General features: G+C 38.8%; 1 protein-coding gene across 20 annotated transcripts in view; it reads right to left on the bottom strand.

Annotated features, from left to right (window-relative positions):
• The window catches only part of dtna (dystrobrevin, alpha), a 480,591-nt gene that overhangs the window by 127,645 nt on the left and 325,678 nt on the right, over positions 1-27,268 (bottom strand). For all 20 annotated transcript variants that reach the window (XM_039754468.1, XM_039754466.1, XM_039754464.1 and 17 more), the window contains 4 exons: positions 24,543-24,610; positions 22,983-23,063; positions 8,360-8,573; positions 3,105-3,190 (listed from right to left, as the gene is read on the bottom strand). In XM_039754468.1, the coding sequence (XP_039610402.1) occupies positions 3,105-3,190; positions 8,360-8,573; positions 22,983-23,063; positions 24,543-24,609 (448 nt within the window). In that variant the 5' untranslated portion in view covers position 24,610. The remainder of the gene's footprint in view (positions 1-3,104; positions 3,191-8,359; positions 8,574-22,982; positions 23,064-24,542; positions 24,611-27,268) is intronic.

Here is a 27,268-nt window from a genome sequence, read left to right as displayed (position 1 = left end):
TCATCTTTGGGGGGATTAAAGAAAATACTAACTTAGTTTAGTGTGGTTGTCTCCACACACTGAGGAGAGGCAAGACACGACAGCCTGCATGGAGTTTGTTAAAAGACACCTGAAGGACTTTGAGATGGTGAGAAATAAAATTCTCTGGTCTGATGAGACCAAGATAGAACTTTTTGGCCTTAATTCTAAGCGGAATGTGTGGAGACAACCAGGCACTGCTCATCACTTGTCCAATACAGTCCCCACAGTGAAGCATGGCGGTTGCAGCATCATCTTGTGGGGGTGTTGTTCAGCTTCAGGGACAGGACGACAGGTTGCAATCGAGTGAAAGATGAATGCGGCCAAGTACAGGGATATCCTGGACAAAAACCTTCTCCAGAGTGCTAAGGACCTCAGACTGGGCCGAAGGTTTACCTTCCAACAAGACAATGACCCTAAGCACATAGCTAAAATAACGAAGGAGTGGCTTCACAACAACTCTGTGACTGTTCTTGAATGGCCCAGCCAGAGCCCTGACTTAAACCCAATTGAGCATCTCTGGAGAGACCTAAAAATGGCTGTCCACCAACGTTTACCATCCAACCTGACAGAACTGGCGAGGATCTGCAAGGAGGAATGGCAGAGGATCCCCAAATCCAGGTGTGAAAAACTTGTTGCATCTTTCCCAAGAAGACTCATGGCTGTATTAGCTCAAAAGGGTGCTTCTACTAAATACTGAGCAAAGGGTCTGAATACTTAGGACCATGTGATATTTCATTTTTTCTTTTTTAATAAATCTGCAACAATTTCAAAAATTATTTTTTTTGTCTGTCAATATGGTGTGCTGTGTGTACATTAATGAGGAAAAAAATTAATTTAAATGATTTTAGCAAATGGCTGCAATATAACAAAGAGTGAAAAATTGAAGGGGGTCTGAATACTTTCTGTACCCACTGTGTGTGTGTATATATATATATATATATATATATATATATATATATATATACAGTGGTGTGAAAAACTATTTGCCCCCTTCCTGATTTCTTATTCTTTTGCATGTTTGTCACACAAAATGTTTCTGATCATCATACACATTTAACCATTAGTCAATATATATACTGCTCAAAAGAATTAAAGGAACACTTTTTAATCAGAGTATAGCATAAAGTCAATGAAACTTATGGGATATTAATCTGGTCAGTTAAGTAGCAGAGGGGGTTGTTAATCAGTTTCAGCTGCTGTGGTGTTAATGAAATTAACAACAGATGCACTAGAGGGCAACAATGAGATGACCCCAAAACAGGAATGGTTTAACAGGTGGAGGCCACTGACATTTTTCCCTCCTCATCTTTTCTGACTGTTTCTTCACTAGTTTTGCATTTGGCTACAGTCAGTGTCACTACTGGTAGCACGAGGTGATACCTGGACCCTACAGAGGTTGCACAGGTAGTCCAACTTCTCCAGGATGGCACATCAATACGTGTCATTGCAAGAAGGTTTGCTGTGTCTCCCTGCACAGTCTCAAGGGCATGGAGGAGATTCTAGGAGACAAGCAGTTACTCTAGGAGAGCTGGAGAGGGCCATAGAAGGTCCATAATGCATCAGCAGGACCAGTATCTGCTCCTTTGGGCAAGGAGGAACAGGATGAGCACTGCCAGAGCCCTACAAAATGACCTCCAGCAGGCCACTGGTGTGAATGTCTCTGACCAAACAACCAGAAAGACTTCATGAGGGTGACCCAAGGGCCCCATGTCCTCTAATGGGCCCTGAGCTCACTGCCCAGCAGCATGCAGCTCGATTGGCATTCGCCATAGAATACCAGAATTGGCAGATGCACCACTGGTGCCCTGTGCTTTTTACAGATGAGAGCAGGTTCACCCTGAGCACGTGACAGAAGTGAAAGGTTCTGGAGAAGCCATGGAGAACATTATGCTGCCTGTAACATCATTCAGCATGAGCAGTTTAGTGGTGGGTTAATGATTGTCTGGGAAGGCATATCCATGGAGGGTCACACAGACCGCTACAGGCTTGACAAAGGCACCTTGGCTGCCATTAGGTATCAGGATGAAATCCTTGGACCCATTGTCAGACCCTATGCTGGTACAGTGGCTCCTGGTGCACCACACTTTCCTGACCTAAATCCAATTGAACACCTCTGGGACATTATGTTTTGGTCCATCCAATGCCACCATGTTGCACCTCAGACTGTCCAGGAGCTCAGTGATGCCCTGGTCCAGATCTGGGAGGAGATCCCCCACAACACCATCTATCATCTCATTAGAAGCATGCACCGATGTTGTCAGGCATGTATACAAGAACACAGGGGCCATACAAAGTGCTGCGTACAATTTTGAGTTGCTGCAATTAAATTTTGGCAAAATGGACTAGCCTGCCACAATTTTTTCACTCTGATTTTTGGGGCGTCTTTGAATTCAGGGCTCTGTAGGTTGATCATTTTCATTTCCATCAAACGATGTGGCATCCTTTCGTCCTAACACATTACCCAGTCTATATCAGTATAGATATCCAGGAGGATTTCTTTTTCCCATTGAGATCTGATGTGTTTTCAAAGTGTTCCTTTAATTTTTTTGAGCAGTTTATATATATATATATATATATATAGCTTATATATACCATATATATATATGGTTGAATAGTTTTACTGTCAAATAATGCAGAGTATGCAATACGTGTTTCGCCCTAATTCTAGGCTCATCAGGCGTACACACTCACTGCACCCCCTCTCGGGAAATCGAACCTCGGACGTCAGTGTCAGAGGCGAAGCGTCTTTACGTTGCGCCACAGCGTGTGGTTCATTTATTTGACAGCATGTAGATCAGGGTAATTACATTCATGGCATTCGTAGTCTAAATCACAATATGATTGTATGGGTGGTTACCTACCTTTCAGTTGCGAGAAGCAGAAGCAGGTCATAGTATGGTTGAATAGTTTTACTGTCAAATAATGCAAAGAGTACGCATGTTTGCCGACTTGCAGACCAACCACAAGCGTTACCTGGTAGGTAACCACCCATACAATCAGATTGTGATTCAGACTACGAATGCCATGAATAAATATATATATATATATAAATAAAATAGGACAAAATAAGAAATAATACTTACATCTTAATTTATCTAAAATTTTTCCACCACATATTGTAGCTAAGGCCATTTTGACAACAAAGACTGAGATTTTTCCAAGACCTTCCCTGGAAAAGAAAGAAAAACAAAAGCAAATGAACAAAAGAGTGGTAAGCCATGTTTTTGTTGTTCATTCTTTTTTCATTTTTGTGCATCTTGGATGTCCTATCCTGTTCATTTTTCTCTAATTTCTAATGCAGAAACTTTCTTCGAAGCATTCTAAAATATGACATGTATACATAAAATTCCACAGTTCAAGTGCCTTTGTTTTAGAAGTTTTAGTGAAACTCAAAGCAAAATGGTTCACACTAAAAAGAAAGAATCTGCTAATGTACACAAAAAAAGAAAAAATTCCTGTGTAGCTTCTATATGTTATCACATACGCTTTAACATATAGTCAGAAAACTATATACCTCTATGTCTATCCATTTATAGGCCAACAGTCTGATCTAGCTAACTATTCATGTTTTTGTCTTGTCTGTCAAACTGAGATCATTCTGTTCTCACTCCAGCAATACAGCAGAGTATAAAGAATATTTCATTAACATGTTAACTTATAGGGGATACAAGAGAATCTTCCATCATCCATGTAGCTATGTGAAACTAACATTCTATTCATGTTAGAAAACACTTCAATATTAAATTTCTAAGATGGGCTTTTACGTATGTCATTGTATATACAACAGTTTTTGCTTTTGTATTGTGTGGTATTGGTCTCCAGGAAGAAAACTGGCACAAGTGACAAAGAAAGGGCACAGTAAGGCCCTGCAAAAGATAGACAGGACCATCCGCAACTTCAGCAGTGGTGGAAATCAAAATTCCAATGTAGAAGGAATGGCATTACCATGGGTGGCAAGCCCTGTAAATATACTGGAGGTCCTAGAAGACCTTGTTCTGATGACATCACACAAAGATAGAATTGGGTGGTGGTGTCCAATAAGAAGGAAAAACGTGAGACAATAGCAGGGCAGTCAATCCATTTCATCCAAAAGATTTCCTTAGACCAAGGAGTTTCTGACGGAGGATTAGTTCACATTAACATGGAAAGATCTGAACAATTTTTCATTTAAAAGTTTTCCATCTTCACTCCTGTTTTCCGGCTGTTCTTTAATTTTGCAGCCCAACTAAAAAACTCCAATATTTCAGTATACGTTTGGATTTTGATGACATAGTACACAATTGTCTCACTGTCAATATACTATTATTTATACAAGGTGATCTGATATGTTAATTCACAATATAAATGGACCCCGTGATCATTGGAGGTGACTGTGTGCAGAGGGTGCAGACCTATAAATATCTGGGAGTGCAGCTGGATGATAAATTGGACTGGACTGCCAATACTGATGCTCTGTGCAAGAAAGGACAGAGCCGACTATACTTCCTTAGAAGGCTGGCGTCTTTCAACATCTGCAATAAGATGCTGCAGATGTTCTATCAGACGGTTGAGGCGAGTGCCCTCTTCTACACGGTGGTGTTCTGGGAAGGCAGCATAAAGAAGAGGAAAGCCTCCAGCCTGGACAAACTGGTGAGGAAGGCAGGCTCTATTGTAGGCACGGAGCTGGACGCTAAGCAGACTCCTGTCAATCATGGAAAATCCACTGCATCCACTGAACAGTATCATCTCCAGACAGAGGAGCAGCTTCAGCAAAAGACTGCTGTCACCATCCTGTTCCACTGACAGACTGAGGAGATCGTTCCTCCCCCAAACTATGCGACTCTTCAATTCCACCCTTGGGGTAAACGTTAACATTATACAAGGTTATTGTCTGTTATACCTGCATTTTTATCACTCTTTAATTTAATATTGTTTTTTTTCTCAGTATGCTGCTGCTGGAGTATGTGAATTTCCTCTTGGGATTAATAAAGTAACTACCTATCTATCTAAATTAATGTATTGCTTCCAACTTAAGATGCACACTTTTCGATAGTTAAAAGTGGGGTTCTTCTTAAATTTACAAGATTTCATTGTCATGTGTAATTTTGTGCAGAAGCATGGTTGTGAAAGGGAAAGTGATTCGACACATGCAGGTTTAAGATCTATTTATAATTTCCGCTTTAAGCTTGTGCACAGACCACAACACAAAAGAGTATGTGCTGTCAGTGACCAAAACTTGTGACGGCTATCAACGCATCGATATTCTCCTAGTCAGCAGGTGGCAGTGATTGGTTAATGTTGCATACCTAACAATTTCACAGCAGAGGAAGTGGATTGTTTAAATAATTGTTCTCAGAAAGGTAGCTTTGTTTGATGAGATTCTGCTGATGGAAAAAGAGTTGTGTCTGTTATTATTGGCTTTAAGGGGCGAAATAAGGAGAAGGTGGAGTGTGTGTGTGTCTTTTTACATACTGCTTTGTTTTGTACTGTGCTCTTTGCAATTGCCTCCCATGAATTTGTCATTATTTAAGTATCTTTGTGGTCTCATAGAAAAGAATCATGCAGGTGCTTACATAGGGTCACTTCTGCCACAAGCCTCTCCTTGAAATTAAAATATGGAGAGGCACCTGGGTCATACGAGGGGACGTGTCTCCATATCTAATGTCATATTTTTGTTGCATGGTTTTGCAACCGGTGTGGATGCATCAAATAAAAAACAGACTTTATCAAGGTGAAAGCAATTCAGAGCGAACATGGGCTTGTCAAGTGAAACCGATTCGATGTATAAAATGGTATATTTACTGTACTTGGAATTTTTGTATTCAACAGTAATTTTTTCCCCTCAAAACCTGATTTGAAAGGGATATGGGTCTTAAATTTGAAGGCATCTTAAATTGGAAGTAATAGGGTAAATACATCTATCTGTATCTTCAGCTATATTTACACTAAATACTGTGTATACTCACATATACTGTGCATGTGTATGTACACTTACTTAATTGGCTGATGCCTTTATCGAAGGCGATTTTCAACGTTTATGATGCAATTGGTTACATTTCTGTTTTTTTGGTTTTGCAATTTGAGCACAGGCAGGTCAAGTAACTTGTTCATGGTCAGTAGTGGTATCTGAACCCACAATATCAGGGTCTGAAGTCCAAGGGCTTTAACCAATATACTACACTGCCTTACACCCTATGCAGCATACATATTGTGATCACTACGGGGTATCTCAAAGCCCCAAACTTTTGACACCACTACCAAGACACTATCCCGGGTTCAATTAAATTCTTTTATTTTACTGAAATACCTTTTGTAAAGGCTTTTAAAACAATTCTTATCTTCCTACATTGTGTTCTTTCTTAATTTCTCTGTCAGAAGAACCCTTCCTAAGACACAGGAGTGTCCTTTTGGTAGATAGATTCCCCTGGCTGTACTCAAGTAAACCAACAAGGCCACACATTGGGACCTCAGTTCCCATACTGCCCTGAGGGTACACAAATTGGCAGTGGTAGCTTCCACACTCTGCACAGAGGGAAATAATATCTCTGGGAGGACATTTCTCATTGTCCTTTCATTATAAAGCCATACTGGCATATGTCACTACTTGTGCCCTGCTTTTTGTTTGTATGTGTGTATATTCTCATTTCTACTGAGACAAAAGAAACAAAACTGGGAGAAAGCTGAAGATATTGAAGAAATTGAAGCAGAAACAGAAGAACAGAAACCTTTCCCTAGTTTCACTGAAGCAATGAATATTTTAATATATATATTTTAACACTAATGGATTATTTTTATCTCGACCACACCTTTCCAGGTCGATGGATAGTTCGTGATGGACCACTGCCATGGCCTCCACACTCCCTATGGAAGATACAACTGGTTACATTTCAATTGTACCACAGGTAAGTGAAGGACATGCTCATGGTCATAAAATGTTAGTAACAGGATTTGAAACCACAACCTCAGAGTTTGGTGTGTGTGTATATAGATATATATACAGGGTGGGTCATTTATATGGATACACCTTAATAAAATGGGAATGGTTGGTGATATTAACTTCCTGGCACATTAGTATATGTGAGGGGGAAAACTTTTCAAGATGGATGGTGACCATGGTGGCCATTTTGAAGTCGGCCATTTTGGATCCAACTTTTGTTTTTTCAATAGGAAGAGGGTCATGTGACACATCAAACTTATTGGGAATTTCACAAGAAAAACAATGGTGTGCTTGGTTTTAACGTAACTTTATTCTTTCATGAGTTATTTACAAGTTTCTGACCACTTATAAAATGTGTTCAATGTGCTGCCCATTGTGTTGGATTGTCAATGCAACCCTATTCTCCCACTAGTGCCACAAACAGGAAGTTAATATCACCAACCATTCCCATTTTATTAAGGTGTATCCATATAAATGGCCCACCCCTGTATATATATATATATATATAGATAGATATACACACACATACACACACACACCCATATATATAAACCGAAAAATTGACTTAGTGGTGGCCTCACTGTTTAATACTGTATAACGTACATCATTTGCCTGCAGCTCAGGCAGCGCATCTTTTTGTTTCTGCACAAAGCCTCCGCACTTGCCTGATGTTAACATGACTCATTGGAGGCTCATTTTCCCAATCATCTGCTAAAAGACCACTTTAATGTATTTTTCAACGAGTTATCTAAAATTTCATTACTGTCATTCTGTCATCATTACTCATGAGACATAGAGCTATGAGCACTTGTGTGTAATATTAATTTTACACAACATTTTTTTAAATGGGGACTCTGGGTAAATATAGAAGAAATTCATTATTTCTGGTTTAAAATTATATGTTTATGGTTAGTTGTACACCAAACAGGAAACAGTTAAATGAAACACTGAACAATGAGCTATGTGGTATTCTTGTCACTTTACAGAGGGTCTAAGGTCACAGCAGATGCTCTTTTAAGATGCACTCTTCACTGATATGTGGTCCAGCTATACATGAATATTATTTCTTATTTTACATTTCCTTAGCTAAGCTGGTTTTCTTTTAAACAAACACATTTACAAAAGGATAAAAAATGCAGAGCAGAGCATACATTAGCAGAGCATATATTACCCTCTGTAATAAAATGAGAGCATGTTGAGAACAACATGCAAACACCTAAGATAACATTTCAGTGGTGGCCACTGGGTGTCATGTCTGCTCCATAGCAACTGTTAAGTGCAGGACTTTCAAAAACCCACAAAACAAAAACAATCATAGTCTTAAGATCCCCTTCCCATCTGATCTAAAATTGTTCTACATATGCAGAGTATTTTAGGTTTGCACAACCAGCATAAAACAAGAGAAAGGATTAGCACACGTACGGGTCATAGGCTGCTAGTAGGAAGTTAAGTAATAAGCTGATGGACTGCTCAACATTGATCTGGTAGGTGGTTGGCATGCGTTTGTTAAGCTGGTAGAAAATGGTGGACAGTATTGCTTCTAGGCGAGCGATGCTGAACTCGGTGTTGGGGTCCATCGTGTTCAAACCATTTTCACGGAAAGCTTCTATAATATTCCAGATGTCGACTAGATGCACTGTGTAAGAGACAAAGAAGGAGATCATTGTTAAAACAAGAATATTTTCAACCAAAAAACAAGTTAAAGTCAATTTGGTGACTGAGTCTGTTTGTTGGATGGTGGCTTAATCTAAGACCAGCCCATGCGAAGAGTACAATTTAAAAAAAATTAAATTGTGGGGCTTTAGGGCCAAACCATAACTCAGCCACTTCATCATAGTTTGATGATAAGCAGGATGATGAATCCTGCAATAGGTACACTGTAGCTACATTTACAATTTTCTTATGGTTTGTTGGTCTAAAACTGAAATATGCTGGTCAGTTACTGTATAACATATAGGAAGAGGCTTCTGATTACACAAGTAAAAAGATTAAAAGAGCAAACAACACAACACACTATAACATTCTCAAGCATAGGGAATCCAATTCGGTGAAAGGACAGCTGGGGCCTATCCCAGCACCATCAAGTGCAAGACTGGATCCAGCCTAGAAGAGGGTGTTTGTCCATGACAGGGCCCACTCAGGTACACAGCCATGCACAGATGGGGCCAGCAAATCCACATAGCCATAGGTAGACCATGCAAACTACACACAGACAAACAACTGCCACTGGACTGTTGGAGACACTCATGTGTCTCTCAAAAACAGCAAATAGAAAATAAAAAATTAAAGTATACTATAAAGGAAACAGCGTATCACACCTGGAAAACACAGAACAAAAACCTGACTAAAATGATTGTAAGCCAACATTAAGTGCCAACCTTATGCTAATTGTTCCTTTCTTCACTTTATTAAGATGACCAAAATGGAAGAGAGGCAACAGTTGGATGAAACATAAAGAGATGGATAATCAAATGTGTGTACAGGAGCAAGCAGGACTTGGCTAAGTACAGTGTCAGAAAAAAAAACAAAGGTATGAGAAAAAAACAAAATTATAGACAAGACAAGGCAGACACTACAATTGGACACAATATGTTGGTCAAGTTCCGCTTTAAATATATAGCCTAACAATGAAGGGCTTCAAAGTAAGCATGTTAAGTAGGCCGTCCCCAGGGGACCATAGACTAAATAAAACAAAAAGGACTGCTCAAACTAGGGGTCTGTATAAAATAAAATTTATTTATACTTGAAAAGAACTGACTAAGGACATTGTTATGTCAACAGACTGACTACATTTCATAAATGACTGGGGGAATATACAATTAACAGAAACCAGTGTAAAACAAGAGTAAGGGATTACCACATGTATGGGTCATAGGCTGCTAGTAGGAAATTAAGCAATAAGCTGATGCATGGGCAAATAGATCAGAATCAGGGAAAAAAAACACTGAAAATGCTTAGAAAGAGCAGTACGAAAAAGGGTTTTGTATTTACAACTTGGATAAGAAAGTCACTTCCTAGATGACCTTTTACCGCATTGCATCCTCTGAGGACACACACTAGCAATGTATGAAGTGGCAATGATGAAGCAAAGCATAGCGGCAATTATACAAAATGGACAAAAAAATAGGTAACTTTTTACACAAAAATAAACATTAAAATCATAATCCAGAGCCCTCAAAAACCCCTAGTACAAATGTTTGATTTCAGAAAACTATGCAAAACAACATAAAAAATAAAAACTAACCAAAACCCTAATAGGCATGGGGGCTCAAGACATGGCCATGACTCCATATATAACTGCAGAAATGAAGGTGGGATGACCAAAAAGGACTGGTGTGTTGCTATATGTCTGAGTGACTTACATTTGTCTGGAACCTGATTTTATTCTCTCTCTCTCTCCAGGCTTTTTCCTGTTCTGTCTCTCAACTCATTAAGCAACACTCGGCAAATGTCTTTCTGGAGTTTTCATAGTCAGCACTGTGTAGTTACTTCACATGTTATTGCCATAATTTGTTTAAGTTAATTATTGAGATTTGTTTCTGTTTGACTTACTATGTAGATTTATATACATAAATGTCTCTGGGAAGAGACAAGACTTTTTTCAAGTCTCGTGAAATGAGACTTTGGCCATGAGATTTTTTAAAGTCACGCCCGCCTGTCAACTATATTCAAACACGAACACGGTACTTTCACCTCTCATTTGACTGAATGCTTTTGACAGACACAGTTCCTGCTCTCTCAGCTCTTATAAATTTTAATGTTTTCCTCACTTTAAGTTCACAATTAAAGAAGACGTATTATGTCCAAATTTTATGGAAATCCTAGCACCGAGAAATGATGAAGTCAAAAGAATTTATGCACAAAATGTCGATCAGGTACACGGCAAATTTCTTAAATGCGTATCAATAGACTATGCTGAAACAGTAAGTGGTGATCGTGTGGAAGATGAAAACATAAACTTACAATATCCAGAAAAATATCTACAACCATTAACACCGTCCGGTCTTCCTTCGCACGAATTACTGTAGAAAGAAGGATGTATCCAAGAAAGGTAATGTAGTAAATCTTCCGCGAATAACATTAGACAACAAAGGAGATCTTGACATGCCTTTCTTATTAAAACGTTAACAGTTTCCCATTAGAATAGCTTTTGCAAAGACAATTAACAAAGCTCAGAGCCTAGCATTTGAAAAAGTCATTTTATTCAATAGAGAAAATGAAACAAAATTCAATCACAGGCAGTTATACATTGCGTTGTCACTATGAAAGTCCAAACACAGAATCAAAATTCAATGTGATATTGACAAAAATTTAATACAAAAAATACACTTTTACTGCAAATCTTCAGTAAAAACTAAGTTTAAAAAATATTTGCGTGTTAATTTTACAGCCAAACAGAACAAAACCATATTACGCAACAAATAACTCTAACGCAACATGAAACATAATTTACTTTCAAATTATTGCATCATACGATTTTTAATATGGTTAATTACTCACTGTAATGTAAAATATTTAGTTCTATTATGCATACAGTATGTAACAATTCCCATGAAAATAACAATCTGTTTAAATTGTACATCTGCATCCCCATATGCGAGTGTCAGAACCGCAAAGAGGCTAGCGCGAAGTACAGGCCCAGGGGTTGGCAAGCGAAGGGAGCAGGGGGCAAAGCCCGCTAGTTTATATTAACATAGTCGAGTCACTTTATTGTCATATCACTTTGTAACGGTCGTCTGGAATATGTGTGTGTCCCTGTACGTTTGTACCTTATCCCATTCCTGTTTCTAGTGGAATGCCTTAATTTGTAAGGCCGGCCCTTTGTACAGGGGGAAGGAAGCACCTGGCTTGGAGGGCCAACAGACTGTACAGGGAGGAGCTATCAGTATGTAAATAGGTGGCAGGAAAAATGACACAACAGAAACCCCATATTTACAGAGGGAGAATGTGCAAACTACCTATGGACACCGATGTGGTGTAAGATTTGAACCCAGGATGGTTGATCCCACTGCATCACAGTTTGATCCTGCTCTTGTCATTATTGTTAAAACGTTCACTGCCCCTCAATATAGCCTTTTCACGTTTGAATTAATTTGCAATTGATAAGACAGCATGAATCCACTAAAATTTAACAACTTAACTACAATCAAAATATCTGCATGTTCTATACTTAGCTATTTTTTGGGAATAGTCTTCCATTTATCTTGTTAAAAAAATCTAGTGAATGATAGTCACGTTTGCTTTCTTTCTTAAATAAGACAGTGTTTAGTATGTCTTTCAATGACAGATACGCAAAAAATACTGCAGCAACAGGAAAATTGTAACACAATTAAATCACCAACAAAGTAACATAACACAAATAATAAATAAAAATAACTTAAAAGGTAAAAATTATACAAAATACCAGAGCAATTGAGAAACAACTAGAGATAATTACAGTATGCCCCAAATAATCACAATATGCATTACCAAAATGGAGTGATGGCACTGCTAGAGAGATCCATGACCATGCCTACGCCACGCATATAGCTAATCAAAGAAGTAGGGCAAAGCAGCCAGAGGCACTCCAGGCATCAATTAGTTGTGAGTGATCTTCACCTTTGGAAAGATTTAAATGGTGTCCCACCAGCAGCTATTAGATATTCTGTTTATAGTAATAAAAGTCAAAAGTGATGAAAAATGTAAGAATCCTTTGAGAGGGAGCCAGACTCCCTGTATTCACAGAGAGCTTTGCAATGTTATGAAGATGCATAAAAGAGTTTGGTGATGGTGGTGGAGTGGGGGGCTGCAGTCAGTTTCCATACTCTTTGTTACTTCAGGGGGAGCTACAGTGCATAAAAAGAACAGTTTTCTAAAATCTTTACTCTGGAAGGAGAGTAAACATGTACTTGATTATTTATTGTTATATTTTGTTATCATCATAATCATCATTATTCTTATTTGGTACCACCTATTTCAGGCCAAGGCCAAGACATTGGGCAGTTTTATGTTGTGTGCAAATATATATGTCTATACTGTATGTTTTAGGGGATTATACAGGTATATGTGTTAAATAGTATCCTCACTATGTGACAATTATTTACAACAGTTGCTTTCTGCAGTTTTTGATGTGTGTATTGGTTTATACATAATGTCTGAAGTTTTGTGTTGTGTATGTGGGATAACAACAAAACACTGATGGATACAACAATGGGCATAGTGACCACCTTGTCCATTCTCCACAAGCAGCATATTTCTTCTGTCAGTTTGGTGTCCTTATATATTTTACTTGTGTATTTGTAAGTTGTGTGTGCTTGATAAGGCAAAGTCAATAATATACTGTACAGTATGTAGTTTTGTTTTATTTGTCAACCAGGATTATGTCTGGTCTGTTATGGTAAATAGTCTTGCCTGTTAGTAAAATTCTGCCCCAATATAAATGGTGTGTGGCATTTTCCAGTACTTATCATATGGTTTGTATATGTCTTCTAGTTTATGTTGTAATACCAGCAATCTTTCCACATAAAGCTGATCAAGTTCATGAGGATGTCTGCCATGCAGAATTTTCTGGATGCTGCCTGTTATATGAAGATTAAATGCTGTGTAGTTTGTTTGTGGGCTTCTGCATGGGAAAGGTGCTATATAAATAAAATGTTTTATTATTATTATTATTATTATTATTATTACTACATGAACTGTTGCTTTGTGTAGTGTTAATACATGCTGTTTTGTATGGAAGAATTTTCTAACATTATCACTCCTCATGTTCTGTAAATAAATTATATCTATGAGAGGCCTTCCTTTCTCAGCACGTGCAAGAATGAGTCGTTCTATGGCTGCTTTTGGTGGGTGGTGTTTGTGCTTTGTGAGTAGTGTTCATGTTTTTCTTTTGTGCTGCTGTGGATCTGCTTGATACCAATGTACTGTATACAGTATCTCTGAAGGAATATGTGAGTGCTTTTATGGTGTATTTATTCATAGCTTTCTTTAATTGGGGGGCATGCATGTAGGTGTGTTGTGATATGTGTGTGAAAGATGTGATGTACAGTATATTTTTGAGAAAGATCATATTTAATTTGTTTGTGTTGTATAAGTCTGTCTTGTTGGAATGCAAGGTATTTATATATATATATATATTCTCTCTCTCTCTATATATATATATATATATATATACATATATATACATACACAGTATATACACACAGATATATATATATATACACACATATATTTATACATATATATATATTAGGGCAGCAACTAATGATTATTTTGGTAGTCGACTAATCGTTCAATTTATTTTTTGATTAGTCACGATTGTTTCATGCCTGACTATTTTGATGCCTGTGACCTGTGGTTGCACATCCTGTTCTGGGCTCCAGTGCATGTCTTACCTCATCTGCTCACGACTGTCAACCTGTGAATGTCGCCCTGAAATCTCTGCATTAACACGATTAAAATTAATAATAATCAAATTAAAATAACAACCAGTAAAACATATGAATTTGAAAATAATCAGATGTTTTTATATTAGTGTGACCATCACAATAAAAAGAAATACTTTAAACAATACAAACTAAAGTGCACGTAGTCTTTAAACAAAAAAACTGCATTTAACTTAACCAAATAATTACATAGTTTAAACTGAAACGCTGAAAAGCCTGAAGTGCAAAGATCAAATAAACACTTTCACAAAAGGTTCAAGGACGATACAATAGCTTCCATAAAGCAGCAGTGGGAATTGCTGACTTATAATCAGGAGTCTCCCGATTCATTAATGACTGCCTCGTATATTTACCGTTTTTTGTAATGAGTTACTCTTATTGTTAATATTATACAATAAACATACATTTGATTTACGTCTGTAACAGCCAATGTAAATGTATAGTACTTGTAAAAGTTACCATTTTGTTTTTCACTTTTATTCTCTCAGTCACAATCACAATACATACTACCGCCCCCCAGGGATCTGACGCTGTTACTTTTTATCTGAAACTGGGAATAGCTGTAGATGAGAGCGGTGTTTTGAGACAATTGTAATGGAAATTCTCTCATCTGGATGGATAAAAGCTGACACACACGCTGGCGAATCTGCCTTCTTCAAATGTCATTGATTTTTTTTATTCAATTTTATTGAGTGTTCCTGCTTACGCTGAATTAGTACGCGTCTTATGGCTAGTGATGTCAAAGCCGCACTGACAAAAAAACAGAGACATAGGTATATATGATATTTGGAATTATTCATTTTATGACCTTATAGTACATTTCTCAAAACATTGTGGCACAGATGCAACATTATTCATATTCATTCGCGCACCACCTTGCGGTTATAATCAGTGGCCGTGTTTTTTTTTCCCCCGATCTTGCCCAGTCTGCACAGGACTCCTTGACATGCACAGGAAAGAATGTTCCTCTGCAAGGTGAGCCATGAAGGCTCCTCTTTTCTCAGTGAACCCCGTACATGCCTGGCACAGTACATGTGCTTTGATCGCCGCCAGGTCAAGCTTGTTATACAGTAGCACAAGCAACCGGTCACCTGCGTGCTCCTGCTAGCACTGAATAAGCTCACGCCTTCTGGTGTCAGCACGCAGCACCAGGGGAAAAAAAAGGAAAGACAAATATATGTGACGTTTTGAAGAAATCATTGTATGATTTGAATAGTACCAATCAGAAAACATCATCGCACTAATGCAATATTATTTGAAAACGAACAGATCGGGTGTAAATTTGTTACTTGTAAAAGTTAGCTTTTTTCACTTTTATTTTCTCAGTCTCATTCACGCTCTTCCTTCCCTCATGATCTGACCCTAACTAACTAACTAACAGCACCAGCATAAATTCTCAAGAGACGGCAGCATCACAGCTCCGTTTCAGATGCTCATGCATCATGGTGGTACTGCTGTGAAAAGAAAGCTCCGCTTTGCATAACCTGCATTCAACATTTTTTTCCTTTTTCGGTGAAGTGCTCCCTCATTTTAGAAAGTTTCTTTCTCAATTTTTTTCCATCTCCTTCCCCTCCTCTATCCGACTTGCCATTGCAACCACGTTTATTTTCCTCTACATTCTTCTTCTCCTCAGACGTTCCTCTTCATTGGTAGGACTGTGTGCAGTCTTGACAAACAATAAAAAATGATACTACCCCCAGACATTCATGTGGTGTATTGCAGTTACAAAAACTATTGTGATTCTTTGTGACTGGAGCCTCTATTGAAGGTTCTTTTTATGACGCGTCGACAATAAAAAATCCGCGTTGACGGTTTTTTGTAGTCGACGTTGTCGATTACATCAACTAATCGTTGCAGGCCTAATATATATATATATATATACAGTGATCCCTCGTTATATCGTGCTTCGACTTTTGCGGCTTCACTCCATCGCGGATTTTAAATGTAAGCATATCTAAATATATATCACTGATTTTTCGCTGGTTCGCAGATTTCTGCGGACAATGGGTCTTTTAATTTATGCTACATGCTTCCTCAGTTGGTTTGCCCAGTTCATTTCATACAAGGGACGCTATTGGCAGATGGCTGAGAAGCTACCCAATCAGAGCACGTATTACATATTAAATAAAACTCCTCAATGGTATACGATGTGCTTCCCGCGCGGTGCTTGACTGTTTGCTTTTCTCTGTCTCTCTCACTCTCTCTGCCTGACGGAGGGGGTGTGAGCAGAGGGGCTGTTTGCACAGAGGCTGTTTGCCTAGAGGATACGGATGCGCCTCAAAAAATGGCGCTTTATCTTGGTGCTTCGGCATACTTAAAAGCACGTATTGATTTTTTGATTGTTTGCATTTCTGTCACACTCTCTCTCTCTCTCTCTGACATTCTCTGCTCCTGACGGCGCTCCTTTGAAGAGAAAATATGTTTGCATTCTTTTAATTGTGAGAAAGAACTGTCATCTCTGTCTTGTCATGGAGCACAGTTTAAACTTTTGACTAAAGGGTGTTATTTCATGTCTAGAGGGCTCTAATAATGTTAACAGTGTGGGAGAGTTTATAAGGGCTAAAAATATATAAAACTAACCATACAAACATATGGTTTCTACTTCGCGGATTTTCATCTATTGCGGGGGGTTCTGGAATGCAACCCCCGCGATCGAGGAGGGATTACTGTATATATATAGTACAACACAAGTACAACTAAATTGGACGCTATCCTATCAGTGTGAAACAGCAAGAAATTGCAACACTACACAAGATTTATAAGAGAAATTCTAGATGTGGAAAAGCAAAACATAATATTACACAACAAAACATTTTTCACATTCTACTGATATTTTATGCATAATTTGTTCCCTTTAAAGTTTCACTGTGTGAGCATCATTTAGTGCAGCTATAGCCTTTTTGTAAAAACAATTTTTTAGTCTATTTGTCCATATTTTTATGGTCTTGAAGTGTCTGCCCGAAGGCAGCACTTCAAACAGAGTGAACGGGGTGGGATGGATCTTTAATTATGCTCCAGGCCTTTTTCAGGCAGCAGGAACTGTAAAAATCTTCCAAGGATGGGAGAGGACATCTGATGATCTTCTGAGCAGTGGTGACAACCCTCTGGAGTGCTTTCCTCTCTGATGCAGTGCAGCTGGCAAACCACACACAGATGCAATAAGTTAATATGATCACTATGGAGCAACAGTAGAAGGACATCAGCAGTTTTGGGGAGAAAAGCCTCTGCTGTGCCTTCTTTACCAGCTCTATGGTGTTAGCACTACAACTCAGGTCCTCCAATATGAGCACAACCAGGAACCCGAAGTTCGATACCCTCTCCACACAATCCCCGTCAATGATAAAGGGACTAAATATTAATTTTCTTCCACCTAAAGCTAATGATCAGCTCCTTGGTTTTGTTCGTGCTAAGAACCAGATTGTTGTCTCTGCACCACCCAGACAACAGTTTCACCTGGTCCTGATAAACGGACTCACCTCCCCAGAGATCAGCCCCCACCATGGTGGTGTCATCCACAAATCTGATGATACTGTTGCTGGAGTGTTGGAGTGGAGTGTGGAGAACCAGTGCTGAGGCTGAGGTCTGAAGAGATATGGGGGCCTACTTTTACCCTCTGGGAGCGATCAGCGAGGATGTCCATAATCCATAATAGGCAGGTGGAGTGAGACAATCCCAGATCTGTCAGTTTGGTCACCTTTGTATGAGGGAGGATGGTATTAAATGCAGAGCTGAAGTCTACAAAGAGCAGCCTAGCATAATTCCCTTGCTGCTCTAGGTGGGTTAGGGCAGTATGAAGAGTTGTGGGTATGGCATCCTCTGGAGACCTGTTTACCTTGTAAGTATAATGGTGTGTGCCTAACCTTGGTGGAAGACTTGAAATGATGCAAGTTCAAACCAGTTTTTCAAAGCACTTCATGATCACAGGAGTAAGTGCCAGTGGACGGTAGTCATTTAGGCTGCTGATGGTAGACTTTTTTGGCAGTGGAACTATAATAGAGAACTTCAGACATGGTGGAATAGTGGACTGGGATAAGGACTGGTTGAAGATCTTGGTGAAGACTCCAGCCAACTGTTTCAAGCAATCCAACAGCACTCGACCACAGATGTTATCAGGTCCAGCAGGCTTCCTCAAGGTCACCGCTCTTAGTGTGCTCCTCACCTCATGCTCCTCCACCACGAGGATGTGCCCATTTGCGGGCTGGTGGATGTGAAGCAGCTGTCTCTGGTGACGTTACGTCGAAGGGGGCAAAGAAGTGGTTCAGTTCCTCATCCAGCGAGGCATCACCATCACCAGCTGAGGGGTTGCTGGAATTATAGCCAGTGAAGTTCTGAACCCTCTGCCGCAGCTGCCTTGTATTGTTACTATAGAAGCAGTCCTCAACCCTCTCTTCTAAGCAGCCTTAGCCTTTTTTCAATTAGGTTCTAGCAGCACTGTATTGCTCTCCATCACCAGACCTGAAAGCGGTGTTTCTGTCCTTGAGCAGGCACTGGAAGTCTTTTGTCATCCATGGCTTCTTATTAGGATAGTTCAGGATGCACATGTCTACGGTTGTGTACTCTTCCAGGTCCTGATGTTGAAAAATATCCCAGTTTGTTCTCTCGAAGTAGTCCATGCAGCTGTTCAGAAGCCTCTTAAGGCCAGTTTTTAATACTCTTAAATGTGATAGGAGCACTCTTTCTAAAGTGGTATATGCCAGATTAAAAGCAGATGTGGTGTGGTAGTAATTTAGTTCTGAAGCCATGTTTGATATTAGAGTAGACCTTGCCCAGGGCATTTATACTCCTAGTAGCACACTAAATGTGCTGATGAAATCTGGGGAGCACTGCTTTTAAATCCACATGGTGAAGTTCCCCACTATGATGTGAACAGCCTCAGGGTACAAACTCTATTGACTGCTAGCATTTGCTTCAGGTGGAATATACACCACAGTTTTGAAGGTATACCCAACTTTTTGTAAGCATTCTATTTTCTACATTAATTGTTTTTCATTTGTCCAGTCCATACTTCATATGCATGTTTTGTGAATATTTTTCAATTATTTCTAGTAACTATTGTAATTGTTTGTTTGTTCCTGCACATCCAGTATCTTTATGCCATCCATATAGAATTGATGCAATATGTTGTATTGTTGCTGTTGGGTTTTGACTTTATACAGTTAGGTCCATAAATATTTGGACAGAGACAACTTTTTTCTAATTTTGGTTCTGTACATTACCACAATGAATTTTAAATGAAACAACTCAGATGCAGTTGAAGTGCAGACTTTCAGCTTTAATTCAGTGAGGTGAACAAAACGATTGCATAAAAATGTGAGGCAACTAAAGCATTTTTTTAAAACAATCCCTTCATTTCAGGGGCTCAAAAGTAATTGGACAATTGACTCAAATGCTATTTCATGGGCAGTTGTGGGCAAGTCCGTCGTTATGTCATTATCAATTACGCAGATAAAAGGCCTGGAGTTGATTTGAGGTGTGGTGCTTACATGTGGAAGATTTTGCTGTGAACAGACAACATGCGGTCAAAGGAGGTCTCCATGCAGGTGAAAGAAGCCTTCCTTAAGCTGTGAAAATAGAAAAAACCCACAATATTACGAGTGCCAAAATCTACAGTTTGGTACATCCTGAGAAAGAAAGCAAGCACTGGTGAACTCAGCAACTCAAAAAGACCTGGCCGTCCACGGAAGACAACAGTGGTGGATGATCGCAGAATCATTTCCATTGTGAAGACAAACCCCTTCACAACAGCCAACCAAGTGAACAACACTCTCCAGGGGGTAGTCGTATCGATATCCAAGTCTATCATAAAGAGAAGACTGCATGAAAGTAAATACAGAGGGTGCACTGCAAGGTGCAAGCCACTCATAATCCTCAAGAATAGAAAGGCTAGATTGGACTTTGCTAAAGAACATCTAAAAAAGCCAGCACAGTTCTGGAAAAACATTCTTTGGACAGATGAAACCAAGATCAACCTCTACCAGAATGATGGCAAGAAAAAAGTATGGAGAAGGCGTGGAATAGCTCATTATCCAAAGCATACCACATCATCTGTAAAACACGGTGGAGTCAGACAGTGTGATGGCTTGGATGTGCATGGCTGCCAGGGGCACTGGGACACGAGTGTTTATTGATGATGTGACACAGGACAGGAGCAGCCGAATGAATTCTGAGGTGTTCAGAGACATACTGTCTGCTCAAATCCAGCTAAATGCAGTCCAATTGATTGGGCGGTGTTTCATGATACAGATGGACAATGACCCAAAACATACAGCCAAAGCAACCCAGGAGTTTATTAAAGCAAAGAAGTGGAAAATTCTTGAATGGCCAAGTCAGTCACCTGATCTTAACCCAACTGAGCATGCATTTCACTTGTTGAAGACTAAACTTTGGACAGAAAGGCCCACAAACAAACAGCAACTGAAAGCCGCTGCAGTAAAGGCCTGGCAGAGCATTAAAAAGGAGGAAACTCAGCATCTGGTGATGTTCAACCCACTGAATTAAAGCTGAAAGTCTGCACTTCAACTGCATCTGAGTTGTTTCATTTAAAATTCATTGTGGTAATGTACAGAACCAAAATTAGAAAAAAGTTGTCTCTGTCCAAATATTTATGGTCCTAACTGTATACTGGGTGTTGTACTGGTTGATAATGGGTTGAGAGTGAGACAGAAACAGAGAAGGCTAACTGTGTCTCCCTGGATTATGCCTTATTATTACTTTTTAAAGGAAAAATGTATCCCCTTGTTTTATTAAATCCTTACTAAAATATGAGATAAAGAAAAAAGCAGTAACATAAATATTTAAAAGGTCACGTTTTTATAATAATTTAAAAATAAACATACTGTATACACTGATTTTGATACCTTACTGGTATAAGTGAAAAGTTAATGGTGCTGTAGGTTTTGCACCATTTGTATTGATGGTTTATTTCCAGATAGGGGGTGGCAGGAAACATAAGAGAACTAGCAAAACAGAAAATAAGGAACACACTCAAGGTGGTGGGTCCTATTTTGAAGAGTAACACACAGGTGAGAAAAGTATTAATTCCAAAGCTAATGTGAGAGACAAGAAGCAACTAGCTTGTGGTGGACCGAGCACAACACTCAATGAAAATGAGATGAGCAGTTCTAAATACATTTCTGTGCCAATTTCCTACATCTTTGCTATTGAGATGCATAAAGGGTTCCCAGGGAAAAGCACCCTCACTCAGCTTTTGCTGTTTTTTAAGAATAAACTGCATTTAAGAACAGGACTCAAAATAGCATATATTAGTGGTTCAGGTGACCAGTACTAACAATCTGCGATATTTACTGGCTTTAAAACTAACTGAACTTTTAATCACAGAATAATGACTTCCATTTCAAATGTTGATTAGAGTGAATAGGATTAACAAACTGGATTTAATAATCATAAAATGTGAAAAAATATGATTGCCCTCTGTAAGCAGAGAAATGAAAGCTGCCCAGGTTGGGGCATATGGCAGAGACTTTCACAGGCAGCCATTCATCTTCTGTAACGATGTTACAAGACCATTTCTGCACAGATTTCATGGCTGAATCCCCACAGCAATGCTGCTCCAGATAGGGGGAGCCCAAGCTTCAGGCCTATTGATGCCATAAACCAACTGAAAAACAGCACTGTGGAAATTCAATTAAACGTCTTATAATAGAAAGTGTTTATTTTCCAATGTCAGTGAAAATTCAATGTCAACAAAAGAATAATTTTTTTTAGATCTGAGCGTCTCTTCTACAATCCGACTGTGTGTTGCAAACTATAGCAATGTGTACAGATGTCATTTTTCACACAGTGCCAAAGCCAAACTGCATTGTCGGTCATCTTCTGTTCAAATTCCCATTTGGATCAGGAAATTGTTTGCCCCTTGAAAATGGATTGTGTGTAGGGGTGAATGCAGAGGAGGACAGAGTAGCAGTAAGATACAGATTTCTGGTTGAATGCAGTCGGTTGGAACTTTAACTACATTCATTATTCAATGATTATAAATTCACTTGCAGCAAAAATCAGTAAAAAAAAATGTCATGAGGAATGGGCTTGCATAAACAGGGGTTCAAACAGAACAGCAGACAATGAGATGCATAGCATATTACACATGGGGAAAATGAGGTGAAGACTAGATTAGCAACATTCAAACAAGAATGGCAACACATTTTATGCTTAATTTTGATATTGTCCACTCAGCACAATCAGCATACACCCATGCTAATTTGCACAATCAACTGAGTACTCTAATGAATAAAGGATGCCTTAAGAATTGATGCATCACTAGGCTAATCTGACCACAAATGTATGCTCAATTTGCAGGTGTGACAACACATTCATTTTCTTTCAGTTTTTGCATCTTCTTGTCAAATTCCCTGAAGGACAGTAAACAACTAGGGACAGAAAGAAAGAAAAAAAAAAAACCTCAAACACATCAGAAACTAAATCTCGGAGCAAATGCTGTCCTCTCCTCATCAGTCAATGGATTGAACTGACTTTCTGTCACTTTCCTCAACTGGAATGGGACTGGTGACCTTGCTGCAAGGGGCTCTGAGTTTTGTTGCCAGCTTGATGACCTCTTTAACCCTTGAGATGTGACCTAAGCAAATCAATGACTTTAATTTACTCACAGTTGCATTTCTTCTGTACAAATCTGAGTTTGCAGGCTGTCCTGTAGGTAGACAGTCGAATGCGATCCAGATCTTGGGCTCCTGTAAAACACAAAGAAAACCAGAATATCACAAAGAAATCTATTTTATGTAAAGTGCTTCTCACGGAGACTGTTCATGTACTTTAAAAACCACTGGTGGCTTATATGTCACTGAGAAATGCAAAATAGCTTTTATTCACTTCATTAGTCTGCAATTTTGCAGTATGGCTTTAAGGACCCTTTGCAATTCCTATGAAAATGTATGGGATATAAAAAGCTTTAAATTAATATAAATTTATATGAATCTCTCAAACTTTAGCTTAGGGGTTTGTGTAGTCAGGTGAGACACTAATCCCTCTAAACACCACACACATTTAGTACAACTTTTATACATTTAGTATGTTCATACATATAATGAGCAAAATAAAGATTTTGCTAATTCAGTACAGGGTTGTAAGGAATTGGAGCAGATCCTATCCTGTATCTGTGCGGCTGTGAGGTTAGCCAACATACTTCTTTCTTTCTTTCTTTCTTTCTTTCTTTCTTTCTTTCTTTCTTTCTTTCTTTCTTTCTTTCTTTCTTTCTTTCGCAGAATTAGTACCATTTTGTGAGGTGTGCGTGAGAAAGAGAGAATCAACCACTTACAGGACCTAATTCATTTCTGGAATCCATTGGTCTGAGAATGTGGCTGCCAGCAAGTCTTTGGAAGGATCCTGGCTGACAGGAAAGTAAATGAAAATAGTGTTGCTTTTAACCCCAAGGAAGCAGTATGAAATGGAGCTGGCAGCATGAATGCCGACCTAAGCGTTACACATGGCTGAGAAAAGATCATTGCAGCCATATGCAAGGAGGCACATGGAAGAAGCAATGGAATATCGGAAGCATCAGGGGCATTACAGATTCGAAGAAGAACTAGAGATGGCCTCCAGAAAACCTCACGTGAAGGGGACCAAGGGAGGGGCACTCCAGTTCATAATATATTAGACTACAAGCACCAATGAGCTGAACAGTGCCATAAAAACTCACAGAAAAATGAAGATCAACATATTCTTTTGTCACTAAGTGCAACCACCAAAGGACAGAATTAAAAGATCAGCATCAAATGCTCAACACTGACAGCAGAAACATAAATTAATAATGATAAATTTCCAATTTTTGTTCAATTAGGAAACTGCTGAATCTTATAGTACATAAGTAATCAATATGATTCATAATGACTACTCCAAAATTGAGAGATATGCAAGTCCATGCACCCTATAAATTTCATCACAAAAAAGCTTTCTATAGGTCTAAAGTCTTCAAGCTATTTTTAATAGATAGAACAATACATTTAGTATAAAGAAGAACACAGAAATTTGATTAAGACAACTATGTTGAGTATGCCACAATCATTTTAACAATATGTCATATTACATTGTGAGTTTACTTCTTATTTAATTTTTGCACAACACCACCATCCTCTGGGGATCTGGATCAGTGCTTTCTCTAGCCCTTAATGCGGAGACTCCACTGGACAGAATAAACTGTATTTGAGACTTACTCATTTCTACAAATAGCTGTCTTCGTTCTGCCATGGTATCCTCTCTTCTCCCACGGTCCTCAATCATTCTGTTTAAGATAATAAAAAAAGAAAGATAACATGAAGGCCTTAGAATTTGACAGACCCTTCAAAAACAACTGGGTTCAAACTGTGTAATAAATAAGAAATCTTGGATAATGTGGAATCCATTATTTATCAGTATTTGAAAAATATAATCATGTTGAGAATTCTACTAATATCACATTAAAACATATCATAAATGAACTATCAAATAATAATGTAGGGTTAAATTGTCCAACATATTTTATGTACATGGGATTTCAACCTTCTCCAGGGTGAAGTTTTGTAGAACAGTGTTTGAATGGGTGGCAATCTGCTTAAATAACTGAGGAAAAAAGGGAGAGGACCCAGTAAAAATCCTGCATGGCCAAGGAGAGAAAATGGCAGATTCTCACAGACTTCATGCAAAATTCTTTTCTTCACAAATAGGAAGAGGATAATAATGCTAAAATATTAAAAAAAAAAAAAGAGACATCTGAAAAATACAATATATATGATTATACAGTCAATGCTACATACAGTTTTAAGGTGACAACTGGAATTAACATAAACAAGCAAGCTCAATCCTTGTTCAATGCCTTTGCCCCCGCACCTCTAAGGTTGGAAAGTTAACTTCCCCACCTTAAATCTTACGCATCATTCCCATTTTCTTCTCACCTTTCACTCTTAAGATTTAATTTACTCTACCTGTAGCACCGACACTTTCGAGACAGAACTGTGGATATACAGAAGTGCCTGCTGCCCAGTCCAGTTTAGATTTTCATCTTGAGCACTCATGGAATTAATAGGCAGCCAGATGTTTATGGGTATGAAAGGCAATGCTGATCACAGGAAGACCTTATTTATGAAATTGGTATATTAATATAAGATGAACTACTGAAGGATGTGAGACTGTAGTAAAAAATTAGAAAAATGTCCAATGTGAATTGAGCAAAACATAGGAAAAGGAATGGCAAAAACATGTAAAATAGAAGCAACGAGTCAGAAGCCTGATCATAAGATTAAGTGATATGCAAGTGATATGCTGTCCTGGATAATCTGTCAGACAGACAACTGTTTGTGAGACTCAAGGGCTGTTTTTCTGATACAGATGTGAGCAACACTAGAGCACCACATGGAACAGTCCTGTCTCCTTTTCTCTTTGGTCTGTACACCTCCAACTATAAATACAACACCAGGTCATGACACTTGTAAAATTTCTCAGATGATTTTAGGGGAAGTATTGATACAGTGGATGCGACAGATGACATGATTCAGAGAACTTTATTTCTTGGTGCATAAAGAATTGTCTGCACCTTAAACTCAGTAAAACCAAGGAACTGGTTACTGACTTTTACCGCACCAAAGAGCTTCTCTGTCCAGTCGCTATTTAGAGAGTGGATGTCGACTTCTACAATTACTTGGGAGTTCACATCAATGACAGGTTGAACTGGTCTTGGAACACAGAGGAACTATACAAGAAGAGGCATAGCAGGCTCTCCTTCCTTAGGAAACTGTGTTCCTTTAATGTGGGAAGTGACATCCTTCCAATCTTCTATAATTCTGTGGTGGCCATTGCAATCTTCTACACTGTAATGTGCTGGGCTGGTAACATCACTTCAGGAGAGGCCTACCAAATTAACAAGCCAATTAAAAGGGCAAGCTCAGTTATGGAAAATAGTAGCAGAGGAAAGAATGAAAACAAAACTGAGTGCCATTATGAACAATACTGTATATCTCTCTGACACACTTACACTAAGGATTTTCAGCCAAAGAATTATTTAGCAGAAGTGTATCAAGAAGCACTACCGGGGCTCCTGTATACCAAACAGCAATCTTCTTCTTCTTTCAGGTGCTCCCGTTATGGGTTGCCACAGTGGATCATCTTTCTCCATATCTTTTTGTCCTCTCCATCTTGCTCTGTGACACCCAGCATCTGCAAGTCCTCTCTCACCACATCCATAAACATCCTCGTAGGCCTTCCTCTTTTCCTCTTAACTGGTAGCTCTATCCTTAACATCTTTCTCCCAATATACTCAGCATCTCTTCTCTACACATGTCCAAACCAACGCAATCTCACCTCTCTGACTTTGTCTCCCAACTGTCCAACTTAAGCTGACCCTCTAATGCACTCGTTCCTAATCCTTTCCATCCTCGTCATACACAGTGCAAATCCTAGTATTTTGACTCTGCTACTTCCAGCTCTGTCTCCTGCTTTCTGGTCAGTGCTGCAGTCTTCAACCCATTTAACATAGCTGGTCTCACTATCATCCTGTAGACCTTCCCTTTCACAAACTAATCCTGACATATACCCGCATAATTCCGCACTGTGATTGTGACTGCAAAGACAGAGGTTTTCCTTTGCTTTGAAATTTTCTTCATTTTTAGTCATTCTGGTGTGTGTTCAGACATAAAGTTCTATCTGTCTATATTGTGACTAGTGAAACACACAAGGAAGTATATGGAAATGACATAGTAGAAGAGCACTGAACAAATCTAAGAACCCTGTACTAAAAGTAAAGAGATTGTTTTACTACACAGCTTTTCAAATAATTTGCAGTCATAGCTTTGTTTCTTTTTACATTTATACAGTCACGTAGTGTGACACACACCCAGTGACTCAATAATATCGTTGTGATGTGCTATGGTCTCTAGGTGGGTCTTGTGTTTGCAAAAGTTGACAGCCA

Source organism: Polypterus senegalus, chromosome 5, assembly GCF_016835505.1.
Source record: "Polypterus senegalus isolate Bchr_013 chromosome 5, ASM1683550v1, whole genome shotgun sequence".
Taxonomy (NCBI): Eukaryota; Metazoa; Chordata; class Cladistia; order Polypteriformes; family Polypteridae; genus Polypterus; species Polypterus senegalus.
Note: the sequence above shows the minus strand (reverse complement) of the source record. Positions and strands in the feature narration are given on the sequence as shown.